The sequence below is a fragment of the Arachis ipaensis genome, chromosome B2 (assembly GCF_059453495.1).
Source record: "Arachis ipaensis isolate K30076 ecotype BB chromosome B2, ASM5945349v1, whole genome shotgun sequence".
Lineage (NCBI taxonomy): Eukaryota > Viridiplantae > Streptophyta > Magnoliopsida > Fabales > Fabaceae > Arachis > Arachis ipaensis.
In genome coordinates, this window is record NC_142437.1 from 87,694,732 (window position 1) to 87,714,997 (window position 20,266).

Genomic DNA, 20,266 nt, shown 5'->3' on the forward strand with positions numbered 1-20,266 from the left:
AATAAGTGATGAAAGAAGATATCAAATTAAAGAGGATGGAAAGTTGAATACAGTAGAATCCGTATTTTTATACTCGTTATAAATTCAAAAATAAATTTAAATAAATATTTTTGAATAAAAATTTAATTAAAATGATTTTTATGCACTCTTTTGAATATTAATTGGATTAAAAAAATTTAAATGAATAATATTGTATAAAATTAAATTATATTGAAACACGCTTTTTTTTTTCAGAAATAATACATCTATCTAGTTTACATCATAGACAAGATCACTATTATTTTTGTGATCGGAAAGAAAACAAACAACAACCAAAAAAGCAAAAACAAACAAGAAATTTGTTCATACCCTGGCCCAATAAATAGGGCCCAGGATCCAAGCAAAGAAGCCCAACCCAAAGGGGTTGGCCCTCCCCCAGTACCGGCCTTCATCCCCAGAAGTCGGTACTGAACACGACCTACTCCAAAGAAGTCGGATATGAGGGTTAGCTGGCAGATAACACTCATTCGAATGAGTAACCGCCCCTAGAAACTCTCTAACCACTTCATAGAGCCATATCTTAACCTCCCTAAGATATGGGAACGGTTATCCACCTAAAAAGGTGGCACTACTTCAGCGGTGGTTATTGGTTCACCACTATAAATACCCTGACATCCCTCAGGTATCACTAAGTCCCAATACATTCTCAACTTGCTCACACTCTTGCTAACTTAGGCATTGGAGTGTCATTGCAGGTACCACCCCCCATTCTTCCACACGCACGAGTCGGACGGAGGAACACCGAGTTTCATGTGCCCTCGATAGCCGCCTCCCTCACGTGTTTGGGCCAACCAACGTCATCCGGCCCACATATCTCTGGTTACCCACCGTAACATTGGCGCCGTTGCCGGGGACCCGAGAGATTGACCAGTGATGGCGGAAAGATCCCCTGAAGAAGGTCATGTGGAGACAGATTCTGATCAAGAGAATTTGAACACTGGAAACAATGAAGCAGATCAGAACCTCCACCAGGAAGCTAATGATCAAAATAAGGAAGGTACTTCCGGAATCAAAAATCCGAAGGTAAACTCCTCGGAGGGGCGCGAGTCAGAAAAAGAAGGACCCCCTCTCGCTAGTGAGCTTATGGGGCTAATTCATAGCCGCCTCGAGCAGCTAGAGCAGGAGCGGGAACGACAAAGGGAAGCTGAAAAGAACCTAAAAGAGGAGATGGAGCGACGAAAAGAGTTAGAAAGAAAACTCTTAAAGTTAGAATCCTCCCCCAAGGGTCGGAATTCCCAAGGCGATAGAGAAGATTCTCCCTTAGGAGAGAAAGATCCGTTTAGCGAGGACATAATGAGGGCAAAAGTTCCGAGAAACTTTAGAAGCCCCGATATGGACCTCTACGATGGAACCACCGATCCAAAGCATCATCTAAGCAACTTTAAAAGTCGGATGTATCTGACCGACGCTTCAGACGCTACGCGATGCAAAGCTTTCCCGACAACCTTGTCCAAAGCAGCGATGAAGTGGTTCGACAGTCTCCCTCCGAGGTCAATTACCAGTTTTGAAGACCTCTCAAGAAAATTCTTGATGAGGTTCTCCATCCAGAAGGACAAAGTAAAACATGCACCAAGCCTCCTGGGAATAAAACAGGAGGTCGGGGAGTCCCTACGGGCCTATATGGAAAGATTCAACAAAGCATGTTTGGAGATTCAAGACCTGCCCACCGAAGCGGTCATCATGGGGCTAGTCAATGGTCTTAGAGAAGGTCCCTTCTCACAGTCCATATCAAAAAGACACCCCGCCTCTTTAAATGACGTACAGGAAAGAGCTGAAAAGTACATCAATATGGAAGAAAACGCTAGGCTAAGAGACCCGAGTTTGCGAATTGGGCCCCCTCCCTCAACGAAAGAAAGGGAGAGGGAAGCGAAGAAGAAGGAAGAGCTCGGCCTTGATAGGCCAAGAAAATATCACTCTTATACTCCATTGAAAGTTCCTGTAATGGACGTATACAGAGAAATTTGCAATACTGAAAGGCTGCCTCTCCCCAGACCCATCAAGAATAAAAAAGGGGGGAGCCGCAGTGATTACTGCGAGTACCATAAGATATATGGACACTCCACAAACGACTGTTACGACCTTAAAAATGTGATAGAAAAGCTAGCCAGAGAAGGTCGGCTTGACAGATACCTCATAGAAAGGTCGGACGGTCATGGAAAAAGAAAGCGAGAAGATACGGATAGAAGAGATCCACCACCACAAACTCCGGAGAGACATATCCATATGATCTCAGGAGGATTTGCGGGAGGGGGACTCACAAAATCCTCCCGAAAAAGACATCTCAAGAGAGTCTACCAGGTCGAAGAGGGGTCCCCCGATCTTCCGACCATTTCATTCACAAAAGAAGACGGGCGAGAAGTAATCCCTGGGCACGATGACCCAGTGGTAATTACCATGATCCTGGCAAATGCCCATCTACACAGAACCCTAGTAGACCAAGGAAGCTCAGCAGACATCCTCTTTAAGCCCGCTTTCGACAAACTAGGTTTAGATGAGAAAGAGTTAAGAGCCTACCCCGACACCTTATACGGATTAGGTGACACGCCGATAAAGCCACTAGGATTTTTACCCCTCCACACCACCTTTGGAAAGGGGGAAAAATCAAAGACTCTGAGTATAGACTTCATAGTCATCGACGTGGGGTCGGCTTATAATGCTTTAATCGGCAGGGCTACCCTTAATCGACTTGGAGCGGTGGTATCGACGCCCCACCTATGCATGAAGTTCCCGACCTCGTCGGGAATAGCAACGGTGAGGGGAGATCAGAAGCTGGCAAGGAAGTGCTACAATGAAAGCCTAAACCTGAGAGGAAAAGGCAGAGAAGTCCACACAATAGAACTCGGGGGAGCAAGGGTTAAAGAAGAGCTACGACCACAGCCCGGGGGAAAAACTGAGGAAATTCAGGTCGGCGAAGAGGAAGGAAAAAACACTCACATAGGAGCCAACCTAGGGGAAACCCTAAGACAAGGGTTGACTAGGCTCCTAAGAGATAACTCCGATCTCTTCGCCTGGAAGGCCTCCGACATGCCTGGGATAGATCCCGAGCTCATGTCTCACAAGCTCTCGGTCTACTCAGGGTCTCGACCTGTACAACAAAGAAGACGCAAGCTCGGCCCAGAGCGAGCCCTAGTAGTAGAAGAGCAAGTGCAGGCGCTCCTAGAAGCCGGCTTCATCAGAGAAGTCAAATACCCAACATGGCTAGCCAATGTAGTGCTAGTCAAAAAACAAAATGGTAAATGGAGAATGTGCGTCGACTACACCGACTTAAATAAGGCATGTCCCAAGGACCCATATCCACTACCAAGCATTGACGCCCTAGTGGACTCTAGCTCGGGGTATCAATACCTGTCATTCATGGACGCCTACTCAGGGTATAACCAAATCCCGATGTACGAACCAGACCAGGAAAAAACATCATTCATCATGCCTAGAGCCAACTATTGCTACGTGGTCATGCCATTTGGATTGAAAAATACAGGGGCCACATATCAGAGGCTGATGAATAAGGTGTTTGCCCCCCACTTAGGGAGCTTAATGGAAGCGTATGTCGACGATATGCTGGTAAAAACCAAGGAAGAAGTCGACCTCCTATCCGACCTCTCACAAGTCTTTGATACCATAAGGTTGCACGGGATGAGACTAAACCCTGCAAAGTGCGCCTTCGCAGTGGAGGCAGGAAAATTTCTAGGATTCATGCTAACACAAAGAGGGATCGAAGCCAATCCCGACAAGTGTAGAGCTATCCTAGAGATGAAAAGCCCGACTTGTTTGAGAGAAGTCCAACAGCTGAATGGCCGACTAGCGGCTCTCTCCAGATTTTTGGCAGGATCAGCATTAAGATCCCTTCCACTGTTCTCCCTACTAAAAAAGGGGCACCAGTTTGAGTGGACCCCCGAATGCGAGGAGGCGTTCCAGGAGTTCAAAAAGTTTTTGAGCCAACCTCCTATCTTGACCCGACCTATAGCCGGAAAAGACCTCATCCTATACCTCTCCGTGGCAGACAGGGCTGTCTCAGCAGCCTTGATAAGAGAAGAGGAGGTCAGGCAACACCCGATCTACTTCATCAGTAAAGTTCTACAGGGCCCTGAGCTAAGGTACCACAAATTAGAAAAGTTTGCCTACTCCTTAGTAATAGCCTCTCGAAGGCTACGGCCTTACTTTCAGGCTCACACAATAAGAGTCCACACGAACCAACCCATGAAGCAGATCCTCCAAAAGACGGATATTGCAGGAAGAATGGTACAATGGGCAATAGAGCTCTCCGAGTTCGACTTAAAGTATGAAACTCGGACGGCGATTAAAGCCCAGTGCCTCGCCGACTTCGTTGCTGAATATGCAGGGGATCAAGAGGACATACCGACTACCTGGGAACTCTACGTGGATGGATCCTCCAATAGAACAGGAAGCGGCGCAGGCATAATATTGGTAGATGAAAGGGGAACCCAGATAGAAGTTTCCCTCAAGTTCGAATTCCCAGCTTCAAATAATCAGGCAGAATACGAAGCCTTGATCGCAGGATTGAAGCTGGCTGAAGAAGTCGGTGCTACGAAAGTGATGGTATACAGCGACTCCCAGGTGGTGACCTCTCAAATAAGTGGGGAATACCAGGCAAAAGACCCAACTATGAAAAGGTACTTGGAGAAAGCCTCGGGGCTCCTGGGGCGCTTTGCAGAAACCGAGGTGAAGCACATAACTCGGGATCTAAACAGCAGAGCAGACGCCCTATCCAAGCTAGCAAGTACCAAGCCAGGAGGAAATAACAGAAGCTTGATTCAAGAGACCCTCCAGGAACCTTCAGTGGTAAAAACGGAAGACACACTAGAAGTCTTTGAAGTGGTCGGATTAAACCTCGGATGGATGAACCCCTTAGTCGAATACCTAAAATTCGACATCCTCCCTAAGGAGGAAAAAGAAGCCCAGAAAATCCGAAGGGAAGCACAACATTATACTTTGGTGAAAAATGTTCTCTACAGAAGGGGGATATCAACACCATTGTTAAAATGTGTACCGACCTTAAAAACCACCGAGGTGTTGGAGGAGGTACATAGCGGAATCTGCGGGAACCATCTCGGAGCCAGGTCATTGGCCAGGAAAGTGATCCGAGCTGGATTTTACTGGCCAACCTTACAGAAAGATGCCACAGAATTTGTGAAAAAGTGCCAGCCATGCCAAATGCATGCAAATTTCCACGTGGCTCCCCCAGAAGAGCTCATTAGTATCACTTCTCCATGGCCCTTTGCAAAATGGGAAATGGATTTGTTAGATCCTTTTCCCCAGGCGCCAGGACAAGTTAAATACCTAATAGTGGGAATAGATTACTTCACAAAGTGGATAGAAGCAGAACCACTGGCCACCATCACTGCACAGAGAAGTCGGAGGTTCCTCTACAAAAATATAATCACAAGGTATGGGATACCTTATTCCATTACCACAGATAACGGAACCCAGTTCACCGACTCCACCTTTAGAAGCCTGGTAGCCAGTATGAAAATTAAACACCAGTTCACCTCGGTGGAACACCCACAAGCCAATGGGCAAGCCGAAGCAGCCAACAAAGTCATTCTGGCAGGGCTGAAGAAAAGGTTACAAGACACGAAAGGGGCTTGGGCTGAAGAGCTCCAACAAGTACTATGGGCTTACAGAACAACTCCCCAATCCGCCACTGGAGAAACACCCTTCCGACTAGTCTATGGCGTAGAAGCCATGATCCCAATAGAGGTCAATGAGCAAAGCCCAAGAGTGATTTTCCACGATGAGATCAGGAATATACAGGGACATAAAGAAGAGCTCGACTTGCTCCCTGAAGTCCGAGAAGAAGCTCAGATAAGAGAAGCAGCATTGAAACAAAGGATGACTACAAGGTACAACAAAAAAGTCATTCGAAGGAGTTTCACCCCAGATGACTTAGTCTTAATCAGAAACGACATTGGGGTCAACAAATCTGGGGAGGGAAAGCTCGCCGCCAATTGGAAAGGACCATACAAAATCAAGGAGGTCTTAGGAAAAGGCTATTATAAGGTGACCGACTTAGGCGGCACCGAGTTACCAAGGTCATGGCATGCTTGTAATATGAAAAGGTACTACAGTTAAAAGCAAACCCTACTCCCTGATGTACTCTTTTCCCAGCTTCATGATTTTTTCCCAGAATCAAAGGGTTTTTTCTGAAGAAGGGTTTTTAACGAGGCATCACAGTAAGGGCTAAGGGAAATAAATTAGCAAAAGCCCTTAGTAGCAATAAGGTACCTCCTCAATTAATAAAGAACTCTTTCATTTTAAATATCTCTTTCAAAATTCCCTTTTAAATTTTCTTTCTACGAAACGCGCCGATTTAAGCTCGACAAAACGTAAAAATCCCATGAACCGACCTAGATGGTCGTCAGGATAAAACGACGAGGTACAAGTCGGTGTAAAGAGGCTATAGAAGTCGATCATGATAAACTCGGGAACAGTCCGACTCACAGGGCAGAATGCGAAACCGAGTAAAATTAAAATGAATCGCAAAAGTAGCCTAAGTCACGAAAAACTCAATAAAACAAAATTGAGTACTAGGAATAACAAAAGAGACAAGGAAAAACTAAGAAAAAGGCTGCCTTGAGAATCAAGGAAATTCAGAAAGCAAGCAAGTCCCAAAGAAAAGGTTTTCTCCACAAAAGATCAAAGAGTCAAATGAACCACGAAAAGCATGCGCGCATAAGGTAACTCAAAACCCTTATCCAAAAAGGGCATTTATTTAACGCTAAATTAAACCCCTATTAAAAAAGGGGCATTACTGTTTCGTTTACGGCCTCAAAAGGCCAAAAAATTGTTCAAAACACCAAATATAAAGAGTTTAAAAAAGAGGGGCCCACAAGCCGGGCCCCGATAGCCAAAAATCACTTTTTTAGATCACCACCAGCAAGGTCAGGGGGAACGCCAGGAGCAGGAGTTGAAGAGGAAATCGGAGGAACGGTAGAAGAACTCGGAGCGTCCTTAGAGCGAGGAGGGGACTCTACGATCCTCTGCCCCCGAGTCTTTAAATCAGACTCAGATTCCACTATGGGGGCAGGAGGATCCACGATGGCACCATCAATAACAACCTTATCAGGGTCCAAAGGAGAAAGGTCCAAGTCAGGAGCAATAACCCCGACCTGTTCCTTGAAAATCCTCCAGGCCTCATCAGCACCATCCGCAATAGAATCCTCCAACTCGGTGTAGGCCTTCCGAGCGTTCAGTAAGTCGTTCTTTACAGACACAAGATCAGCAAATAAACTATTGTAGCTGGCTTGCGCTGCCTTCCTCAACTCCACCTCCATGTTGCATTGGGCTTGCAATTTCTGCCCCTTCTCTCGGAGGCTATTCCTCTCCCCCTCCAGTTTGGCGACTTTCCCCTCCAACTCCTTCTCATGCTCCTGATATATACGAAGCCTACCCTCCAGCTCCTCGACCCTCGAGGTCGTCCCTAAAGAGCTGATGGGAGTCTTCTCAAATATATCCAAGAGTTTGCCACAAACCCCCGCCGTCTTGAGACTCTCCTCAACCACAGTAGTGAGGTAGTGCCGAACAGAAACATCATCCATACTCATACGAGCATGAGGATAGATGTTCTTTCGGACGAACGCAAGAGCGTCCGCCTCACCAGAAGCGCCAGACTCTAAGGTCTTGCGCTTCTTTGGCTCTGGTTCGGGAGTAGGTCGGACGGAAGGGGGTGGCAGAGAGGAAGCAGAGGAAGAAATTACAATAGGCTGAGAAGGAGTCCCAACGTTCCGAGGAGGAGGAGGAGGAGAGACAACCATCCTAACACCTCCAGACCTGGCTCGAGACTTTGCCTTGGCTTCCTGAACCCTCTGGTAAGACTCTTGAGCGTTTTTCTTTGCCATCTCTACAAAAAACAAATTGGTAGCCAAAATCAGACAAAGTCGGTAAAAGAAATTACAAGTCGGAAACAAGCAAGAAACACAAAAAGCTACCTAATTGTGACTGGACAAAGGTCGGCGACCCCTGGAGAAATTTTTTAGTATCCAAGTATGGGGCCCTCCCCCACGCTTCTCGGAGGAACCCCACAATGGCTGGTTCTACCTCAGTTAAGTCATCCAGACCATATTTCTCGCAAGGGGAGGCCTCCAGCCAATATAAAGGAAATCGGGGAGAAGAATGATCATCCAGGAAAAAGGGGTGGTGACCCTCTACAGCTTGCACTTTGAAAAAGTAGTTCTTGAAATCATGAAAGGACTCGTCAAAAAGGGTAAAAAGTCTCCGACCTTGTATGGCTCGGAACGACACCCACTGTTGTTTATTGTTTAGCCCACTGAAGGGTTTTGTCATATGGAAAAGATGGAAGAAAATCTTTAAAGAAGTAGGGAACTCTAAAGCCTGGCTGACAAATTGATAAATTTTCAAAAAACCCCAAGAGTTGGGGTGAAGCTGGGTGGGAGCGACTCGACAGTGACGCAAAACAGATATCTCAAAATTCGAAAAAGGAAGAAAAACACCCAAACGGGTGATCATGCACTCATACATAAAGAAAAAATGAGGGGCCGCCTCATCGACTCTTCCAAAACAAACCCGGTCTTCAGGACCCGGGACTACCAATTCGTATTTTGGTTCGTCATCCTCAGAAGTACAAATTCTGTGATGAGTGCGAAGGTTGGTAATGAACTCAGAATCGACTGAGGGCTCCTCCCCTAAGACCGTGACATCAACCCAGTGAGAGAGAGCATCTACAGAAGCCATTTCTTTTTATAAAAAAGGGGGGTAACAAACCTACAAGGGAAAAGAAATGTCACCAACACGGTCTCTAAAGGGAGGAGGATGCGAAACTAAAGTCTACAAATCAAATTTATCTACAAAGGCATATTAAAGAACTAACCTTTATCCGGAAATAAGGGTTGGAAGCAAAAAGCCTTCGAAGACGCAAGAACGCAGCACGAACGAAGGCAAGGAAAATTTGAAAGATCGCAGAAACGAAACAACGAAAGAGAGGGAAAATATTTATAAGAACATTAGGGGCATAACGGTAAAATCGGGGCAATCATTAATGAAGATGCACCGTTACCAAGGCTATTAAATCCCTACGCACACCCCTAACGGACACGACGCTTGATTGGACGTAACTGTCAGAACCAAAAGGTCACGAAAAATCACGTCGGTTCTCAAACCATCACGTCGGTCCTCTCACAAATCGGCTACGACCCCGAGTTGAATACTCGAACCCAACTCTTAAGAATAAATTGGGCTCGAGTAGGGGCACTGTTCATACCCTGGCCCAATAAATAGGGCCCAGGATCCAAGCAAAGAAGCCCAACCCAAAGGGGTTGGCCCTCCCCCAGTACCGGCCTTCATCCCCAGAAGTCGGTACTGAACACGACCTACTCCAAAGAAGTCGGATACGAGGGTTAGCTGGCAGATAACACTCATTCGAATGAGTAACCGCCCCTAGAAACTCTCTAACCACTTCATAGAGCCATATCTTAACCTCCCTAAGATATGGGAATGGTTATCCACCTAAAAAGGTGGCACTACTTCAGCGGTGGTTATTGGTTCACCACTATAAATACCCTGACATCCCTCAGGTATCACTAAGTCCCAATACATTCTCAACTTGCTCACACTCTTGCTAACTTAGGCATTGGAGTGTCATTGCAGGTACCACCCCCCATTCTTCCACACGCACGAGTCGGACGGAGGAACACCGAGTTTCATGTGCCCTCGATAGCCGCCTCCCTCACGTGTTTGGGCCAACCAACGTCATCCGGCCCACATATCTCTGGTTACCCACCGTAACAAAATTGTTTAAAAAAGGCAGTCCCGCTGAATACTACTTTTAAACTCCTTCTAAGAGAACGAAAGCTCCACTTGGAAGGATCTTCATTGCCATTTTTGCCATGATGTCTGCTACTGTATTTGCATCTCTCAAGATCAATCTGAGATCAGCACGCCATTTCTAAGACATGATATCTCAGATTTTCAACACCAAATGATCAATAAAACCAGAGTAATCCTGTAAATTATTGACAATAATAAAGGCCTCCACACAATCTGTCTCACATATAATATCTATTTTTTCTAGAGTCCCAAGTTAAAAGAAAGCTTCTCCAAATAGCAAACAACTCTTCTTGCAGAATACTATGACTCTCAATTGTTCCCAAATAGCCTCGTTGCTACTTTCTCTTCCAATCTCTGCTAACACAGGCAAAACTAATCGGAGCACCATCGCCATGATAGCTAGCATCACAATTAATCTTAAAGGTACCCACTGAGGGGGAGAATCCAAAAGCCACTAATGGTAGAGAAAATAGATACTCGTTGCAACTCAAAAATATTCCGGAACTTTTTTTCCGATGACAAAGTCATACCAGTCACCTTGTCCGTAGTCCAAGGCTCGTGGGGATGAAAGATCTCGTTATTCCTTGAGTCGTTATTTCTCGAACGTATCAGAAAAAAAATTTAAAGAAGCGCTATTTGCTATTATGTGAGAACCAACTCATCAACTCCAGTGGTTGACCAGAGATTCCCAAAGCTTGCCAAACTAACTGGGCTTTTGGACAATTTCTAAATGTAATGTAAAACTGATTCCTGACTGAGAAACATCATGGACAGCTATCCGTGTGCGAAATGTCCATCCTAAAAGGAAAAGCAGCAGTAGGTAGAGCCTCCCGAAGACATCGCCAGGCAAAAAATTTGTGCTTTTTCGGAATATATTGACGCCAAAGCCAAAGCCAAAACCAATTCCTCTTATCCTCCCAACTAAACATTTTCTTATTGAGTTACAAATAATTACTACGGGCATCATAAATCTTTGAAGCCACACCAGTCCAACACCAACCAACCTCTGAATCAGTTTGAACATCTGAGTTATAAGAGTTAATGTTGCTCTGTAAAGATTGATTCAGAGAAGAATATATATTCTCAAGGTTCCACTATTCAGATGATCAAAAGTCCAAGATCTGGAGATCCGAATAAAAAATGTGAATATAATCTGGAGATCACTATAAATGTATTGTAAACGAGATATATGTATTTTTTTTTAAATACCATATACCTCGTTTGCAAACGTGATACATATAACGCGAATCATGTCTTATCTCATTTATATTATAAATCTTATTTCGTTTATATGATAAACGAGATTAAATACAAATTCATAAATAAGTTATAAATTTTTCGTAAATAAAATATTTAATTTATTTATTAAAAAAATTCCCAAGATTTTATAGGCCCAATTTAAATGATCCTGCGTTAAATTGCTCCACTGCTACAAGCCTACAAAAAAAAATATATATTTTGACAAATGCCTGTCCAAAATTAGTAAACCGAAAGCAAAGCGCCAATATCTGTATGATCTATTTTATTTATGATGTAGACCTGTAGAAGGGTTAGATCGGATTGATTTTAAAAAAAATATATATATTTTTTTTAAAATGATTTTTTTAATACATAAAAATAATTTTATATTTAAATAAGTATTTTGAAAAGAATTTTTAAATATTAAAAATATTTTTTTTTATTCTTTTAAAATAAAATATTATTGTTTTTTAAAAATTAAATTATTTATATTTTTTAATAAAAATAGTTTTTTAAAAAAATATATTTAAATATATTTAAATTTTAATAAAAATGTTTTATTTTTTATATAAAATATTATTTACATTTAAATAAGTCAAATCAAACTAACACGAATTTGTTTTTTTTTTAGTATTATTAAGTTGTTAAAATAAAATTATTAAAAAATATTTTTTATTTTTTAATATGTTTACTAAAAGGAAAAGTTTAATAATAAAAATAAAAAAAATAAAAAATAAAAAATATTTTTTATATTATCTTGTTTTATCTTTTATTTTTTTAAATGATTTTAAAAAAAGATAACTTAAAATTTTTAGATATTCTCATCCAAAAAATCCATAGTTTATTCGGTTCCAAAAGACCAAAAAAGTTCACTGCAAAGATATAAAAAGATATAATAATAATAATAGAAAAAAGGACAAATTCGTCCCTAACCTTTTTTTTAAAAGATATTTTCGTCTCTGATGATTGCAAAATACAATGATGTCCCTGACCCTTTAAAATTTTGGACAAATCTATCCCCCCGTTAATCTTAGTCCGTTAGCCCCGTCGAAAAGTGCTGAGTTGGCTGCCGTGGCTCTGACGTGGATGTAACGGGGGACACGTTGGCATGACTTTCTGAAAATAAGATAGATTAGTCCCCAGCCCCCTTAAACGACGCCGTTTCTCCCCCACCCCCAGTCCTTCAAAATCTTGAACCCTATTTTAGGGGCGGAGCTAGATAAAATATTAGAGGGGGCTAAAAATATTTATACAATAAAATAATATTAAAATAAAATTTTGAGGGGAGCTAAACTGAAATTTACATATAATTTACATGTAAAAAATTAAAATTAGGGGGTCGTCGCCCCCTTGCTGAGTATGTAGCTCCGCCCCTGCCCTATTTCCTCGTCTGCACAGAAAGGGTGAAGGTGGTGAACGAAGAAAGGGAGCATGGCATCAGATGGGGTATCATCTTGCTCCCGAAGGTGTGGAGGTGTAGGAAGAAAAGAGCAATTCGCCGAAGCTTCTGGTCCTAAGGGGAAGGATGGCAAAGATGGGGTGTCACCGAAGTGCTTCTGTGGAGAACACGCCATCATGTTCATGTCGAAGACGAGCAGCAACCCTAACAGATTATTTCTCGGATGTCCGTTTTATAAGGTATGTATAACTGTGTGGGAATCTGTTAGTGTTAGGGTTTTGGGTAACCCAGGATTTCATGGTGATATATGTGGAATGAATTTGTGCAGGTGAGACAACCCCATTGCAAATTTTTTTTGTGGTTAGATGAGCACATTGGAAGGCTTGGGTTGAGTGATTCAAGGTTCCAGGCAGAGAATAAATTAGGTGACGTTGAAGAGCATGAATGGAAGCATGGCATGGAAAAGAAGATCAATTGTTTAGAGAAGAGGATTGTAGCTTTAGAGTCCAAAAAAAATCCAATTAGATGGTGTATGTATGTGATTATAATTGTCCTGATTGCTGGTATTTTACGTTGTAAGAACTGATTGATGGTTGAATATGATAAATTTTGTTACGTGTTGTTTGGAAAAATTTGAACATATTCTTTCTAGAAATGTATGAATTTTGTATCCTGTATATTGCAATGTAATGCAGAAAATGAAAGCTGGCAATATCACAGGTAATCAAACACTGAGTAACTGGCATTAAACCTTTGAACCCAAACATTGTTCATTGTAACTGACAACCCAAAAAAAAAAGGACGACTACTTGGCTAGTAATGTCTGCACATGTATGGCATGCTACCAGTGACAAGTTTTTCCTTAACCACAAACAGGTAACCAAAAAAACTGGCTAATACCCAAAAAAAGATAGTTATATCTGGGTAATAAGAAAACGTTTACAGCAGGACACATTTGTCACAAAATAAGATAAGACATGAGTTACTTCATTCCTTGGAACTGGCTTCTTTTTTCTCTTGCAACTGGCTTCTTTTTCACTCTCAGAACTAGAGGTCTCCACTCCAGCTGGTGGAGGTTTGTACAGCACATCCTCCGTACTTTCGTACCCGTCATCTGATGAAGAGGATGTCTTCAGTTTCTCTAATATCTCATCCACATCTACCTCCACATCCGCTGCCCCATCAGCATCCCTTCCAGCATCTTCAACAACCTCAGGGACATCTACTCCATGATCAAAGTATATATGAAACTCAGCATAGTTTTGGTTCTTCGATATGTTTTCTCGCATTGCATTTATCCCAGCATCCCCAGTTAACTTGTTCAAACCCGACTCAATGTCGCTACTTGTGGGATCATACCAGTATACTTCCCTGTATGACTGGTATCCCAAACCTTTGAACAATGTAACAAGGTCCCCAAAGTTCACAAAGTCCAGGTCCATCTCAGGGAACCTCTCTTCCTTCCCATTTTCATAAACCAGGGCTCCATCAATCCCTCTGACAAACTTCCCTCCATGATGAAAAATCGGCACCACAAAAACGTCAACCATCTGAAATTAACCAATGATCAACAACGTCTCAGTCCATAAACAGTTACCAAAATTTTGAACGAAACCCCTTTGCCCGAATAAGTTCCCCCCTACTAATCATACACACAACGTTTTCAAAAGAAATAAACCACTACATTATACCCCTGTTTTCCACACTCTCAACAGGCACACACACTGCATTCACCCTTTCTTCCCACACAATAACTAAAACTTAAACGAAAAGGATCACGATCTTACCTTCTAAGGAAGACAGCAAGTACGCCCTCAACGAAACCCTCCTTGTTGGCCTCCCACAGCAACTCCACGATGGACCAATTGCTCTTCCACGTAGTGCAATTTTTGGAGGGAGAAACAGGGGGGACTTTGATCGTTGCTCTTCTAGGGTTTTCAGTAATTCAGAGGAGAAAGCATGGGTGTTATGGGTATTGCATATGAGAATTAAACTGTGTTTGGAGGGGTGGGGGAGAAACGGCGTCGTTTAAGAGGGCTGGGGACTAATCTGTCTTATTTTCAGAAAGTCATGCCAACGTGTTCCCCCGTTACATCCACGTCAGAGCCACGGCAGCCAACTCAGCACTTTCCGATGGGGCTAACGGGCTGAGATTAACGGGGGAATAGATTTGTCCAAAATTTTGAAGGGCCAGGGACATCATTGTATTTTGCAATCATCAGGGACGAAAATGTCTTCTAAAAAAAAGGTCAGGGACGGATTTGTTCTTTTCTCATAATAATAATAATAATAATAGGAACCCTGGCACCAATCAACAGAATCAGATCGCAGAATCCCATACGTTTGTTCATATGTTCCGGTGAGTCAAGTCCTCCGCCTTCTCTTCTCCGATCCACATAATTTGTGATTTTATGCATCATTGAATTGAAACTCCGCGAGCTTCTCTTCTGTTTCTGTGTTATTTGCTGATTGATTCTGAAATCAGATTAACATTTAGAGAGAGATATGGCTTGTGCTGGAGATAAAAGAGTTAGGGATGTGGACTATAAACCGAATTACATTGTGAGAATAACTTCCTCTAATGAAGATGATGACGACGATTACGATTCGATTGAATACGTTTCCTCTCCTAGGAAGCCGATTGAGGAAGAAATTTTTGACTATTACAGACAGGCCTTCAGCAGTAAGGTGCTTTTAAATTCACACACACTTTATTTTTTCATTTTGTTCTATTTTATTCTTTTTAGGATTTAGGATTTAGGGATTTGTTCTGATTAGGGTTTTGAATATTTTTATGTTGTTTACAGGGATTCGATGTTCCAGAGACTGGATGCTTATTAGCTGGCGGAATTGGACCCTATCGGATAATAGATGAGACACGTGAGCAACGTGTGACCGTTATGGCTAAGCAAGCTTTGCAAGTCTATAATGACGAAAATGTATAGTTTATGATGGTTTTTGATTTATCGATTTTAATTTATAACTATAATCTCATTCACTAATGGTTGTTGTTATTACCATGTAGAATGCGCGTTTTGAGTTTGATCACCTTGTCAAGGCTAATAGCCAAGCTGTTGCTGGCCTTATGTTTTACATTACTTTTATGGCACGCTCGGGAGATAATGTGTCTCAAACCTTTTATGCCACAATGTGAAAAAAAATTATGTAATCAGGGAACAGAAGTCCAGAGTTGTGTGATGGAAACAGAGCAGGTATCATCAAGATTTATCCATTTCTAGCTTGTATCTTGTGACATGAGATATCTAGTCAAGTTTTGTAAGATGGTACCTGATTAGGTACCAACATTGCGACCATCATGATTTATCTGACCTTGATGGTGTATCTCATGGCATTTCATTTTAGTTATGACTTTGTTGATTGTGTATGGATGCATTTTTACTTTGATAATGCTGTTTTGCTTTGTGATTACTTTATCATAAGATTTGCATACATTGTGATTCAGATAATTATTTGTGATTGTTAAGTTGCTTGCATGAGTAATCATAAGTTATTGCCTATCATAAAATCATCGAAACATAAGTGATATTGCTTCTATTTTTTTTTTGTTAAGATATTTTATTTTATTTGATTTGGTAAAACTTTTACTTTTCAAAAGTAGCTTATAAAAATTAATTTTTAAAATATAGCTTTTAAAAGTTGTAGTATCTATGTTTGGTAAATTAAATTAGAAATGTTTTTTAATAAGCACAAACAACAAGTACATTTGGTAAAATAGTTTTTAAAAATAGACATTCATGTAAGAATTAAATCTGAATATTAATTAATGTATAAAGTTATATTAGACCTTTTAATTTTAATAAGTACAAGTCATGTTTGAAAAACTCTATTTTAAGTGCTTTCAAAAGCACTTCAAAAAGCTTTACCAAATCAAGCCTGATCTTCTCGTATATATTGATAATTTGACTAATTGTTGACAAATAAAAATTAAGAATGTATTTCATAGTTTTGATTGAGTATTGTATTTAAATATTTTCTCCCTACTTTTCATGTGGTTAGTCTATTTCTCTGCATTAATTGTTTGCATTGTAGTTAATGTAACATGCTGAGATTCTCTTTTAATTTATTTATACAGGAAGCTGATGTAAGTTGCAGAGACAAGTCTAGGAAGTGTAACTAGAAGTTAGTGAGATATAGTTTTTAGCTCAATTAGGAAGTGTAATCTGAGCTGAGCTCATCTACAAGGTGAGGTTCACCACCCTTAGCTTCATTCCTCTTCTGCTATCTTTTCTCTTTTCTCTTTTTCTCAACTGTTCTTGATTTCTAAAACCACAAGTTCTCGATTTTAGCAACTACACATGATTTTGAATAATCACTTTGTAGTATATACCTACTCTAATATGGGTGAGTTTTTACTTTTTAGCATGAGGCTCATCTGGAAAGGATCAAGCGGATCCTGGTGCGCTATATCAATATTGACACCACTTGGTTTTACGTTTTAGACTTGTTATTAGCAGTATCCTTTTTTTTTTGGACACGTTATTGCCATTATCTGGTTTTATGGATTTGGTATGTGCTTCCAATATGAACCTATGTTGAAATAGATGAATGTTTGAAGGCAAAAATCCAAATTACAAAAACGTATTAACATTTTTTCCTTATTTTTTTTCCCCAGGCAGTTCAGGCTTTGGTGTTAGGCTTTGCTTGAATTAGGTCTTCCAGAATTGAGACTCCAAAAATAAGTGTTATGGTCCAAAAATGTAAAAAAAAAAAAAAAAAAGAGATGTCTACTAATGAGTAAAAAATATATTTTTTTTTTTGACAGGAATGAGTAAAAAATATATTAGAGTAGCTTATTAATTAGTTTTCACATGGTAGTCTTTTTATATAGACACATATATTTGAAAAAGTCTGGTCAACAATGTCATTAATATATCTGCGCAGAAATAAATAATCACTATATACAATCATTCATTAGATAATTATTATGTATTGAAATAAACATTTAACGTCTCAATAAATTTTATTATACTGTTGAGTCGTTGTAAATAAATTTAATTTTTTGTCTATACAGATTTAAATATTCTATATAACCAGTTTTATTGTTTGGTGGCTCACAATTATTTAGTTAAAGAATATATAAATCAGTATATATAAGAATTAACAAGTACATAGTGAATATATATATATATATAACTGACAAGTTAAAAATATCAATATCCCACATTCCAAAAGCATATACTGTGATAAAGAATCTTTTAAGAAACTTCACAGAAAATTTTTTAATTTGTAATATAAAATCTGTTTTTGTTGTGAATTTTCGTGTTTCTCGTTGTACAAGTTAAATGTATTTCTATCCTGAGAATTACAATTGCTCATGACAAATTTAACTATCTTAAAAAATTTTCTATACTGATTTACTAAAGAAATTAACCTAATACAAAAATAACTAATAACAGGGAGAACAAAAAGACAACAAAGTAAAAACTAACTAATAAATTACTCTAATATATTTTTTGAATAATATTATATATCCAAATCTTTTTGTTAATTAAACATAATTAAATTAATTTAATATAACAAAAATTAGTTTTGACTAATATTTTTTTAAATTTTATTATTTAACTTAGTTAGACTTTATAAAAAAAATTGTGCATGTAATATTATTCTATATTTTTTTCACTCATATTAGTAGACATTTATTATTGCTTTTTTACATTTTCGAAACACAACTCAACAATAAACTTTTTTTTTTCGGTTAACTTAGTAATAAATAATAATTAATAAAGTTTAGGAGAGTCAAAACAAAGCAAGTGGCCAAAGACTGACATTTGACTCGATCACAAAAACAATTCTTTTAGAGAAAAGGACAAATAGGTCTCTGAGCATTTGAAAATATTTTTAAATCCCCGACCTTAGCAAATTTTGGACGGATGAGTCCCTCCGTAGAATTGCCTCCGCCGGACCCATCGGAGAAGTCTGATTTGGCTCCCCTGAGGATGACGTGGGACGCCTGGGTGACAGCTGGACTGCTGAGTGGAAAGCTCAAATCGAAAATTGGACAACGAAGTCCCTGCACCACTAAACTACGTCGTTTTGCCACCCTACCCTAATTCTTAAATTGATTGCCCTTCTTGCTCGAGGCCAGTGGTGAGGAGCTCAACGTTCATGAACCATGGCTGATAATAGAGCACCAACAACGTCGAGAAGAAGCCACAGGAGAGTAAGAGAGGAAGATTCTGCTTCAAGCTCAAACCCTTATGTTCTTTACGACGGAGACCTCAAGGACGATGTCGCCCGGAGATGCTTCTGTGGAGTTTATGCGATTATGTATATGTCGAGGACGATTAGGAACCCAAACAGAGTCTTCCTGGGTTGCCCATTCTATAAGGTAAGATAAGTAACCTGTGAACTTTGTTCCGTTGGAATGGTTTTACATGGTGCCTTATTTTGGAAATTTGACAGGGTAACCAACCGCACTGCAAGTTTTTTCTTTGGGTTGATGAGCATCTTGCTAGAATTGGTCACAGTGGTTGCGTCCTCGATAAAAGACCTCTGGTTGAGAAAGAGCCAGAAGTTGTTGAAGAGGATGAGGGATTTCATCATAGGATTGCTATTCTGGAGGAGAAGGTTACTATGCTGGAGAAGAAAAAAACCCCAATAGCTTGTTGTGTCGTTATTGTTGTATGTGCTGTTGTGGCTGCATTTTATATATGTAGTCACTGAGCAATGAATTTTAGAAATTAGAGTTGGAAAATGTCTTGTTCCTGGTTTTTTTTGTGTATTGAAACATGGTCTTTAGGGAAGATTTGTATCCTATTATCTATCTAAATGCAGTTAAAGCTATGATATCAACTGGGTGTTGAAATTATGTTGTCAATATGTGAAGAAGCCTTGAATGATTGAGTAAAGTAGGCATCAAAGTTGTATACTTAACCACATAACATATATTGATAGTTTGGTAAACATCTTTGCGACAGGCACATTTTCTAAAAGCTGCCCAAAGAGAACAAATCTGCTCAAGTTTATAGTATTATGAAGCTTAACATCACAAAAGTAAGCCTCAATCACCTAACAAGATTGCAATAGTTTATAAAAGCCTAAGAGCTTCTTCAAAAAGACACTAACTCTCCCAAAAAAAACATTGTAATCACATTCAACTTTCCTAAATGCTATTACAAGGCATAGTGCGCTGCCCAAGATGTCATTTTTCTTCATGTCTTTGGATTGATGGATGGTGGATTAGGAATGAACTTGAACAGTCTTGTTGTTGCTGTGCTTGCTGCTGCCATTGTCTCCTTGGAAGCTACTATACTCGGTCCTGGCCTGACTTGAGATGGTTGAGGCTGTGGTAGTGTAGGCTGACTTAGAGGTGGGAGTGACGTGGCGCAAAGTGGGGCAGGCGGCTTGAATATCTTCTGTTTGGGCCTGATCTTTGAAGTTTTTGGTTGAAATGTTTCGCGAGCTGTGGATGGAACTTGGAGTGGAGGCCTAAATGGTGTACGTCTAGTTACACGACCTGGCTGGGGTTGGTCTGCCACGGGAGTTGGAACCTGGTTGTGATACATAAGCTAGTATTCATGAGACTTAGGTAAAATAACTGTTTAAAGGGTTAACATAACACCATTACATATTATACTTACATCTGGAACCTGGCTAGATGCAGCCTGGGTAGATGCAGCATGGCTAGTAGCTGCCTCGCTAGTTGGAGCACTTTGGGTGTTAGGGGCATCCTGTAAGTTTAGGTTGACCACTGTTACTCATTACTATATGAATCCTGAAATATCTAACTAAACATAGAGATACACCAATATAGCAGATTACTAAGAA

The 20,266-nt window shown here is 40.4% G+C and overlaps 3 protein-coding genes across 5 annotated transcripts; 2 read left to right on the top strand and 1 right to left on the bottom strand.

Moving 5' to 3' along the window:
- Positions 1 to 6,911: 6,911 nt before the first annotated feature.
- LOC148574733 (uncharacterized) lies at positions 6,912 to 7,902 on the bottom strand. The gene has a single exon (XM_088503628.1). The coding sequence runs from the start codon at positions 7,893 to 7,895 to the stop codon at positions 6,912 to 6,914; it is 984 nt and encodes a 327-aa protein (XP_088359754.1). The 5' UTR covers positions 7,896 to 7,902.
- Positions 7,903 to 14,730: 6,828 nt separating this feature from the next.
- On the top strand, positions 14,731 to 17,503 carry LOC107628366 (cystatin-1-like). Of its 3 annotated transcripts, none has more exons than XM_021116935.2 (5): positions 14,731 to 14,837; positions 14,964 to 15,166; positions 15,286 to 15,417; positions 15,504 to 15,690; positions 16,572 to 17,503. In XM_021116935.2, exons 2-4 carry the CDS (start codon positions 14,984 to 14,986, stop codon positions 15,630 to 15,632), a joined length of 444 nt encoding a protein of 147 aa, XP_020972594.1. In that variant the 5' UTR covers positions 14,731 to 14,837; positions 14,964 to 14,983; the 3' UTR covers positions 15,633 to 15,690; positions 16,572 to 17,503. The 3 variants fall into 3 exon arrangements, with proteins under 3 accessions (XP_020972594.1, XP_088361317.1, XP_088361316.1); XM_088505191.1 differs by having other exon boundaries at positions 14,788 to 15,166; positions 16,572 to 16,681; positions 17,112 to 17,503; XM_088505190.1 differs by having other exon boundaries at positions 14,795 to 15,166; positions 16,572 to 16,681; positions 16,860 to 17,061.
- A 707-nt stretch (positions 17,504 to 18,210) lies between these two features.
- On the top strand, positions 18,211 to 19,162 carry LOC148574734 (uncharacterized). Its single transcript, XM_088505945.1, has 2 exons — positions 18,211 to 18,827; positions 18,902 to 19,162. The coding sequence occupies exons 1-2, from the start codon at positions 18,612 to 18,614 to the stop codon at positions 19,160 to 19,162; spliced, it is 477 nt and encodes a 158-aa protein (XP_088362071.1). The 5' UTR covers positions 18,211 to 18,611.
- The last annotated feature ends 1,104 nt before the right edge of the window (positions 19,163 to 20,266 follow it).

What these genes read in the sequence shown, in the direction of transcription:
- LOC148574734 (XM_088505945.1), top strand. Translation starts at nt 18,612, where the DNA reads ATGGCTGATAATAGAGCACCAACAACGTCGAGAAGAAGCCACAGGAGA. An exon ending in TGGGTTGCCCATTCTATAAG is followed by an intron (nt 18,828 to 18,901) that starts GTAAGATAAGTA and finishes GAAATTTGACAG; the next exon opens with GGTAACCAACCGCACTGCAA.
- LOC107628366 (XM_021116935.2), top strand. Translation starts at nt 14,984, where the DNA reads ATGGCTTGTGCTGGAGATAAAAGAGTTAGGGATGTGGACTATAAACCG. An exon ending in GACAGGCCTTCAGCAGTAAG is followed by an intron (nt 15,167 to 15,285) that starts GTGCTTTTAAAT and finishes TGTTGTTTACAG; the next exon opens with GGATTCGATGTTCCAGAGAC. An exon ending in AAGTCTATAATGACGAAAAT is followed by an intron (nt 15,418 to 15,503) that starts GTATAGTTTATG and finishes ATTACCATGTAG; the next exon opens with AATGCGCGTTTTGAGTTTGA.
- LOC148574733 (XM_088503628.1), bottom strand. Translation starts at nt 7,895, where the DNA reads ATGGCAAAGAAAAACGCTCAAGAGTCTTACCAGAGGGTTCAGGAAGCC.